This window comes from Misgurnus anguillicaudatus, chromosome 20 (genome assembly GCF_027580225.2).
Source record: "Misgurnus anguillicaudatus chromosome 20, ASM2758022v2, whole genome shotgun sequence".
NCBI classification, from domain to species: Eukaryota; Metazoa; Chordata; class Actinopteri; order Cypriniformes; family Cobitidae; genus Misgurnus; species Misgurnus anguillicaudatus.
Window position 1 is genome coordinate 32,715,270 of NC_073356.2, and position 10,341 is coordinate 32,725,610.

The 10,341-nt window shown below is 38.4% G+C and overlaps 1 protein-coding gene across 2 annotated transcripts in view; it reads left to right on the top strand.

The window, feature by feature from the left end:
• Positions 1-5,982, top strand: part of erf (Ets2 repressor factor) — a 37,324-nt gene extending 31,342 nt beyond the window's left edge. For both annotated transcript variants that reach the window (XM_055219800.2, XM_055219802.2), the window contains exons 3-5: positions 1,531-1,646; positions 1,784-2,718; positions 2,855-5,982. In XM_055219800.2, coding sequence (XP_055075775.1) covers positions 1,531-1,646; positions 1,784-2,718; positions 2,855-3,412 — 1,609 coding nt within the window. In that variant the 3' untranslated portion in view covers positions 3,413-5,982. The remainder of the gene's footprint in view (positions 1-1,530; positions 1,647-1,783; positions 2,719-2,854) is intronic.
• The last annotated feature ends 4,359 nt before the right edge of the window (positions 5,983-10,341 follow it).

A 10,341-nucleotide genomic window follows, 5' to 3' on the forward strand; every position in this document is an offset into this window, starting at 1 on the left:
GTTTTGTGTAAGGTCAACCCAGCGAGAAACACTGATCACTTTAAAAATTGCTTAAATTATACATTTTCTGCTAAGGAAATTGCACGCATCTGTTGAAACAATCAACTTGCATTTTTAATGCTTTTATTCAGGCCTCGAAATTAACTTTTTTAGCACTTGTGACTGGTAAAAGTTATGAATATCATGAAAATTCCATTACAGCATCCATTAAAAAATTATAGGGGCGCCACAACTTCATCATCGTGAAGATTAAAAGCTTGAACAAGAAAACTTGATCTTAAATTATTTGCCGCACAATTGTACACAAAATTTGTAGATTCACGGGGCCCTATAGACGTTTTCATTGGACGCACGTGATACACGTCTGGATCCGAACCTTACTTCCGGTTTCGTTTTTTTTTAATTGTCTGAATTTCTAAAATTATCTCTTGAAAAAATTCCTCAAAGAAAAATAAAAAATTTTTGGTTTAATAGGTAATATATGTTTTTTTTTTTTTATTGTTATATAAATAAACTACGTTGTACTTTGTTGTTATTTATTGTTAGCGGAGTTTACCGGAAGTTCATGCTGCGACAGCCGCTTGTTTATGTTGTCACTGCTGAAACGGTCTATAAAACATTTAATGTTATTTTAAATTATTTTAAATGTAAACGTTTTTTATTTTCACAAATGCCTTTTTTTTCTGTTTCAAGTTTTCTGGATTCTGTATTTTCATAACATTTCACTTATCAAACAGCATGTTTTATAAACTGAATTCGTAAAATGTAATAATTTATCTTTTTTATAAAATAATCAAATAAAAATAACAAAACCAATTAATTATCATCAAAGCATTGCATTTTTATGTTTTGTCAAAGTGCTGCATGACAAAACTTTGAAAGTACAAATCTTTTGAGGGTGATTATAATACTTAAAAAATAAAAGTCATTAAAATCATTATTTTGAATATTTTAAAAGTAGATTTTACTATACAATAGGAATATTTATTTATTTCAACTTCATTACATTTAACAATCTTTTAGTTTGATGTGTTGTCAGGATGTATTTGACGATTGCATTTCTCAATAAAACAAGGAAATCTGAGTGAACTCTGACAGCAGCTCTCTATATGAACTTCATGTATTCGTGTACTCGGATGCTAAAACAGCACAAAGCCATCCGTGTAAAATTTCATTGGTCTCTTTGTGTTCACAAATTTTTCCACAGTATATGCGACCGCTTCATAAAGAAATCAAAACGGGTCGCGCCACAACAATCATTTGCACTTGCACAAACGCTCCCAAATATATTTTGAGGTCACGCCAATTAGATTTCAGGAGCATATGCAACCATTTTGAGCCCTGGCTTTTATTGCATTACAAACTTGTTCATCTTCTTTGAGCAAATTCAATGCAATCGACTGGTAAATGTAAAATGTAATTGTCAAGTAAAAAAGGTGGTTGCATACAAATCAATGGCCTTCAACACACTGTGACTTCTAAGATTTGGCTTTCACAAATGTGTAACCATGCCAACCCTATTTTTTTCAGATACTACTACAACAAAAGGATCTTGCACAAAACCAAAGGAAAAAGATTCACCTACAAGTTCAACTTCAACAAACTTGTGCTGGTTAACTATCCGTTCATTGACATGGGCTCTGCAGGTGAAGACCCCCTCCTTTTCTTTTAATCCACCTATTTTATTTAAATATTCTGTAAAAAAAATCATATCCGGTTCTCCACATGTTTAATTTATGATTTAAGAACATTTGACACATTTCTTGCATTGTCCTTTTTTTAGGTTCTGGTGTTCCACAAAGCGCTCCACCTGTTCCCTCTGGCGTCAGCACTCATTTCCGTTTCCCTCCATCCACTCCATCTGATGTCCTCTCTCCCAGTGAGGATCTGCGCAGTCCAGGAGTTTTCAGCGCTGTGGCTCGACGTATGGCTCGCGGCTCTGTTTCCGACTGCAGCGACGGCACCTCCACCAACTCTGAGCTTGAGGAAACTGGCATAGCTCCCGGAGATGACCGCCCGACTGATCGTGCCTTCAGAAACCTCCTCCACCCGCGGCTGTCCCACGATTCCTTGTTCCGTATGTACGGTGCCCCGCCCAACACATCCGGGCTCTCCAGGAGCGGGCCTCACGGGCCCCGAATGCACCCCGAATCCATGTCCCCCTTCCCAGTGTCCCCTCTTCCAGGCCCTGGAGGCTTGCTGGGTCCTGCTCTTTCACCAGCCCTCTCTATGACCCCCGGCTCTCACATGGCCTACACACCTTCCCCATCCCTGTCACCCATGTTGGGCTCCCACTTTTCCTTCAATCCAGAGGACATGAAGCGCTACCTGCAAGCTCACACGCAAAGCGTCTACAACTACCATCTGAGTCCCCGTGCATTCTTGCATTACCCCAACATCGTCATCCCACAGCCCCAGCGCCCAGACAAGGGGCTTGGAGGACCAGCAGGTGTTGGCCCACATCTTTCAAGTCATCCTCTGCATCACCAGGCTGAGGATCCTCATCTATCTCCATTCAAGTTTAAATTACAGCCACCGCCACTGGGACGCAAACAGAGAGATGGGCCAACTCATACTGGAGCAGGGCTTTCAAATCCTGGAGGTGCGTCTGCTTCCTTCTCGTACAGCGGTGAGCCTGGTTCTGCGTCTGGGCAGGGGTCTCTCTTTTCTGCAATGATGTCTAATCACACAAGCCAAGCAGGGCCACCAAAGATCAAGGTAAGTTTTCTTATGATTTTATTGAACTTCAGACAAGCATACTATTGTTAATTTAAAACCTAGAGTTGTAAAGGATGATGAAAGCAGGTTGAGAAGAGATGGCAGCATAACCATCTCCTTTTGTTTGCTACTTTAGGTGGAGCCCATCTCAGACCTGGAGTCCGAGGAAGAGGTCGAAGTCACAGACATCAGCGAGGATGAGCATGAAGATGACGATTGTGACGTATTTTCCCCACCTCACCCCAATGGCATTTCCGCCCCTCCACCGAGCCATGATCGGATGACTGACGATGATGATCTCGAAGAAGATGTCTTCAAGGCCCCCGCTGCCCCCACTTCAGTGGTTGGGCCGACCCTTTTGGCTCTTAAAGCAGAACCCAGGGAGCTAAACCTGTGCCAGGCTGCTCCGATAAGTCCCGGGGGTACACGCTGTATCCCGCTAAAGCTGCGTTTTAAACGTCGCTGGAGCGAAGACCAGCGGATGGAGGCCGGAGCCGAAGAGGCCGAGGACAAGAAGAGCAGGCCTGAGGGGGAGGAACCTACCCAGGTGTCCGAGCCTATACTGGGGGAGAAAAACGGAGACAGGAGAAGTCCCGAATGTTTGGCTGCGCCCCTAGGGACAGGTCAGAGAAGGGTGAGCTCTGAGCTACAGCGAGCGACAGCACAGCTATCTTTAGAAAACAATGTTTGCTGAAGAGACGCAACATCGCAGAGTTGCCCTCCATACATTTGAATCACCCATGGATCCATGAACTTGGTAGATAATTTCCAAGAAACTGAAATTGTCAACTTCTGTAACCACAGGTTCACTCACTTCAAAGTGTTGCGACACTAAGAATCAATAATACTGACATCGTCTCTTATGAATTTTAAGTAACCAGGCCCCTCCCCCAAGTTCAGCCAGAGCTCCTCGCTTAATGAACCTATTCCTTCCTGTTTACCTAGTAGACTAACATCTGAACTTCAATGTGTAAACTTGGATACATTTTCCTGTCCTCTTCAGCAGGATTTAGGGATCAACCCAATGCCTTCAAAACACAATCAAGAGATTACAGAAGTGCCTAAACTAGACATTGATGCACCCCTGTAAAACATGAGTAGTGATATGAGAAGGTGATAATGAATTGTTCCCCTCCATGTTTTTTCTCCTTGTTATGGGGTCAGGAGCCAGTGGACCTTCTCTTGTTTAAAAATGCAGGATGCTACCTTTTCACACTCATAGTTATCAAATTTTGCAGTTACGTACGCTTGTCCCAAGATGACACGCTTTATATCGCCCACCAGGATTCATGTCCCTTTCCAGATTTGAGAAGAACCGACTTGCCTTTTACTCTCAAACCAGGACTGTCATGTTTCATCACTGCCATCAGAGTCATTAACACCAGCGTACTACCAGCAAAATGCTGCCTTCACTGCCGAAGTATCCAAAAATGGCTCAAGACACTAAATACTCCAGCATTTCAGCAAGCTCAGCCTCAGCAGATGGGACCACTTAACAGCATTTTACCGTATCTTACACATGTATATACACGTTGCGGATTAGTTTTATATATGTAAGTCCATCTTATTGACCACCCGCTGAAATGGAAATTATAGGTTGTGTATGATTGGTCCTTCACCACCTGTTATTTATTTATTTTTTTAATAAGCAGTGTAATCCCTTTAGGGAGGAATGTTGAGGCAACATATAAGTGCGGGTGCTTTGAAAGCTACAGGTGTCTTGCAGTGAATATATGTTTTTGCCATTGTCCCTAAAACCACGTAGAGAATCTTCTACGCCCGTTTCGTAAAATAAAAGGAAATCTTCATGGTCTGTCAGGCGTAAATCTCAGGACCATACACCGTTTCGCTATTGAATAGGTTGTCTTTTGAACATGAAGACCTTTAGAGAACCAAAAATGATGCCTTTATATGTACAAACAAAAGACTGACTTGCTCGATGCTTTTAAATGGGTTGCATACATTTTACTGACACTCACAAACACACAGAAGAGGCCTTAGAAAGATGTCCTCAAATATTATGCCTTATTTAGTTTTATACCTTAAAAGAAAATATCCCAAGTAAGATTACATTAGAGTCCATATATTCTCTCACTTTATTGCACGATAGTCATATATATTTGATAAAAGAATAAACACGAGTTATATTTCTGAATGTAAATCTATATGAAAATCTATACAAATGAGAGTTTAGTTAGGGCCCTAAAGTGCTTTACTGTAAACGAAAAGTGTTGTGTAAGCAAAGATAGACATAACTGACCAATCATTGAGAGCCTTGAATACACCGCTGTCGTACGTTTTAAGGTCTATACATAAAGTTTAATGCGCACACCTAAAATCATATCTCTTTCGGTCTCTCTACAGTGTTTTAGTTGTAGGGGGATTGTGTTTTATCCAAGACGATCGACATTGACACGTTTGCTATTTTATCATTCGGTCATGACCATCTCCGTTTGTAGCCAGATGCAGGGATGATGTCATAACCATGCCCTCAAAAAGGGCCACCTCACTTTAGTAAACTGACTTTAGCCCTCATATGAAGAGGTAATATAAGGACCTGGCACACTTTTTTCGGTTTACTTTCCTGATTTTTCCTATTGGAATTAGTAGTTCTGTTTGGCGGCCTTAAACCGGTTCAGTATCTGTATTTCAACTGACAGCTGCCTTATATTTGTTAAATATTTTATCCCTCTCTCTTTTTAATATTAACAGTGCTGTTTTATTATATATCTATTTTTTGGTTATATTACCATTTATCATTTTTAATGTTGCTATTATTGCTGGTATTTTTTGTTTGTATCCTTGCCTGAATTTTAGCCTCTCGAAATGAACATTTTAGCAAAGCGCTCTCCTCTGCCCTCTTTGATACCATGATATAAAAGTGCTCATCACAACGCTCTGGCTTTGTATTAATGCTGGTTTTTATTTGCAATTAATAAGACCAGGTGAAGGGGAGGGGTGATATTATACTATCGCATTATTTTTATTTTAATATGTTCTTTTTTGTTAAGTGTACATATATATATATTTTACATTTTGGGGGATGATGTATGAAAAAGACAATTATTTCTTTATTGTGTTCATGGTCTCTCTCTATTACGCTTCTTCTTTTCATCTGTACCTCTCGACGGTTATGTAATACTTGTAAAGAGAGACGAAACTTGACATCACAAGGAACCATGTATACTTTAGTTTCTCATGTGGTTTCTTTTGCTCTTGTAATTAAAACTGTAATCAGGGTTCATTAAAACAGGTTAAAGCGGATCTTGGCGTGTTGTCTTTGGATTGATTTGCATCTGTCAGTTTTATTGTGTTCATGCTGAGCTGTATTTGCAACATGCAATGCATTTTCCAAATTGCAGAATTCAATAATTCAAGAAACTCTAGAAAAAATATATTTTAAACTTCACAAGCTTACCAAAGTAACTCTAAGGTAGTCTTTTGTATATATGTGTAGCTCTCAGGTACAAAATATATCAGCATGGTTATCATTCATATGGCATTGGTATCCACTGATACCATCACTCTATCATGGTACCACCACCACAGTTTTATCTTAACTTAGTCCAAGGTAATGGTAATAGAAAAGTATGTGTTAATAAAATACAGGTTGCACTTTTTTACCGTATGTAAGCTTGCAGAAAGCGTACTTACTGGTAAATACTGGTAACTACATGTATTTAATATGATTTAGGGCTGGTGCCTAGTAATTATACAGCTACACAGAAGTACACACTACATATATGAAGTAAAGAGCTGCAAAATAAAGCACTATCAAAATCTGCCGTTTTCATGGTACTACTATAGTACGTAAAAAAACATGATGGTAGACTTTTTGTAAAGTCACAGTAACAAAAAAAATGTGCCGATGTTAAAAACACTGTAGTATGCTTGCTTACTAAAGTAAAAAATATTAAAATCACTACATACTGTGTTTTTTAACCTTACCTTAGAAAAAATTAAAGAATACTACATTATTTATCAATTTAGAAAAGCCTACTGAAGTATACTACAGCATATTTCATGCAGGGTAGTCACTATTCTCTTTAAAGTAACGCTGTTTTAACTGTGGTATTCAGTCCAATACGCGATACTTATTTTTTTATTGGTTCCATAGAAAAATAATAACAGTTTTGTGGATATACATCTACTTCAGAGATCGAAAACAGATGATGTAAAAGGATGTTATTTCAGATACCTGTTAGAGATAAACCAAGATGCAAAATGAACCAGGATTTGCTTTCCCAACTGACTGGAAATTCGCGCCACAGAAAAACCGTTAACACGAACGTTTCTTAACCAACCAGACAGGCCATTACATATGGGGGTTGAATTCAAAACGACAACAAACAATTTAGGAAGAAAACCCTCGTATAATACTTATCTGAGTAAGGACTTTCATCGTGAACTACTGTTCGTCTTTCCTTAATTCTGTATGTGTAAAGAAAATGTAATTTTCGGGAACGTGTGCACGTGTCTATTTTTTGTAAGACAGCGCCACCTTCTGCCGCAACAGCGGCACAGTTCACTTTTGTTTTAAAACATTGCTAAAAGTTTTAAAAGTGGTATTTTCGATGTCGTAATACTTACAGAGACACCTTTATTTACGTTAGATAGAGTAAGTTCAATCGTTATATTTGCAATTTTGCCAGAATTTAACTTACAGTTGAATGCTATTCTGTAAAAGCCATAGGCTATATTTCCTCTTTTTATAAAGTACAGTACATTTGGAAACTAATGTTTCAAACTCAGTATGTACTGTATACTGCACATTTAGACATATGTAGTAAATCAAACGAGCATAATTTGCATACTGTGTACAGTGTACCGCAGATAGTAAGAGCAGTACAATATTGCATCATAATCTTACCATATTTAGGTACTAAAGCACATATGATTTAAATAAACTTTTTTCTGTGTTTGTGGTGAGATGTCATGTGCCACAAATAATTTCCCTGCTGAAAAAAACAATAAAACCAAAATTCTAATGGTTTTATTGGGAATTTTATTGGTTCTAATGGGATATGGCCCAAAAGACACTACAGTGTAGTGTTTTTAATGGTAAAGCTAATGGTTCCTATTGGTATTGTAATGGAAACCATCAGAATTTTCTGAAATGGTTTTATTGTTTTTTCAGAAGTGTTAAAGGACAGTTTGCATGCTTGAATAAAAATATGGTTTTATTATTGAAATGCAAGAATCTTCTGCAAAGGTAATAATAAAATGCTACTGCTTGTCAGCTTTGAAGCATCTTAAAGTGAAGTGATTGGAAAGTTGGTAAGTCTTGTTGCTTTTTCAAAAGTCAATATTCACAGGCTTTAATATTGTTAATTATTTCAATTTAATGACAACATACGTATTAAATAATGTTTTAGTACACATTGCAGCCATTCTGAAACCTGAGAGGTTGAAATGTCCATTTATGAAAATAGCCGCCCACGTGTAAACGTAGTCCATGATGATGTCATGGTGTTTTCTAATGTAAAACCTTATAATGTATAAATACGATGGTTAATGCCACAGTTCATTTGCTATTAACACCAGGATTCTCCTTGCATAGCATAGCTGCTTGTCAATGTATAATCCTCATGTCTCCTCTCACCCTGTAATAATCAGATATCTTACAGGAATTCACAAGAGAGCTGAAGAAGGGCTGGTCACAAAACTTGATTGACATGGAAGCACGGACACTTGCTGGGAGGACTCGTTGACCGGTTAAGGGTAGGTCAAAGGTTAAGTTTTGATGCAAAAGGGCCACTATTTACCAGTGTTCTGGTTGTAACAAAGATAACTAATTTGTCTCTGTGCATTGTTTTGATTGAAACTGACCTCTTTGCACTTTAGTTTTTTTTATCTGAATAGAAAATAGCAAAAAAGAATATATTTACTTACATAGCTCTCTTTTTATATAAAAAGTAAGTATAAAAGTATATAAAAGTTTTTTCATCTAGAATCTAAGTGGTTTTCCTGTAAGTCATGGCTTATTTTAAATTGTTTATTCATTTTGTACTTGCATAGGCTTTCTTTGGTGTATAATTTACTGAAAGATTTTTCTCCCCAAGTATTTTAGTTATTTATTTAAAACATTTTATACATTTTATAGTACTCGACTTTGTGGGTGTGTGTAGACGTCAGATTAGAGTAGATGTTTGTTCCCTCATTGTTTGGGCCAATAATGAAAACCAAAAGGGTGTATGCAAATACCTCGGATAAGTCAAGAGTAAACTAACACATAGAGGAAGAGCATGCAGCAGTTGCAATTTCAAAATGGAGCGTTTCACCAAGGGTACCAACTGATTATTATTTAACCAGTGAAAACAAGGTAGATTTTGGCCTCTCTTTTCAGTTTCATTTTCAGTTGGTTGCCCAAGTCATGGTGAAACTGCCCTTTAACCGGTAACATAACTCTTACATAAAATTTATACGTCACACGTCAGTAAAAAGCTGTTTCCAGATTTATATCGAACATGAACCATGGCCAGGATTCCACGATAGCTTAAACATAACAACAAAACAGGGTGTGGTGTGTACTTGAAGATTAGCCTACAGTCTCAGATGCAGATGAGTGAGCGTATGTGTGTGTTTGTGTTATGCAATCTTCCATGGCATGTAATAACTGCATGCAGAGTGCGTGACAGTCCAACCAGGCTGTTGATGCATGATTATCATATAGTATGCACACACATACACACACACACATACACACCCACCCCTTTTGCATGCACTAAAAGCACACATTAATTCAAACCAGGGCTCAAGGAAGGCACCCTACTATGCTAAATTAACATCAAAACTGAATTTGCATTGCAGAAATGTATATCTGGCACACTCTGTGTCATTGCATTGTAATTTCTTATTTTGACTAAATTATTCTTGACCCTTGCTGTTTGGTTGCAGTGATGGCAACAGGCATAATGAGCTCATCACATAGCTTGGTCATTGGTCTGGAGACCCCCGCAGCTTGACCAATCACAGGCTAATTCGGTGACGTTGGACTTTTATCTTCGTATGTTAGATGCGAGAGGCGGGTTTAAGACTTCGGGTGACGTCATAATGAGTGTGCAGGAGCTCTGTGATTCGTTGGGATTTGTAAAGGTACAAACACACTTGAAAGGGTGAAAAGAAATAGTATTTTGTGAAGTTTTCTGTTCAAATTGCGTTTTAAAAAGTATATATAATTTCAGCTATTTATTTTAATCTGTAATTGGTTTACGTAGTGTGTCTTATTTGATTTGCTATCAGAATTTCCTCACGAGTTTATTTTAACGCGTTACCTAAAAGTTTATAAGCATTTGCGCGTATCTGTGAAGATACGCGAACGTCTGCTAGCGTTTTCTTGGTTAATAGTAGGCTAGATAAGTGTGTAGTGTTAATATTCTCGATTTCGCCCACCTACTCCCTTCTATCAGCCCTCCCTTTAATTCTCATTGGATGATGCGTTTCAGAATCGACCAGCTGTTTCTTGTTTTCCCATAACGTGATTGGTTAAAACGACGCGTCGATCAGTAGAACTTTGACAGATAGCTCCACCCTCATCAACGTTGGGCCGTTTCCGATTGGTTACTGTACCCTTTTGTGAACTCTGATTGGCTGAGGGTCTTAGTTGTCAGGCTTAGTGCTTCA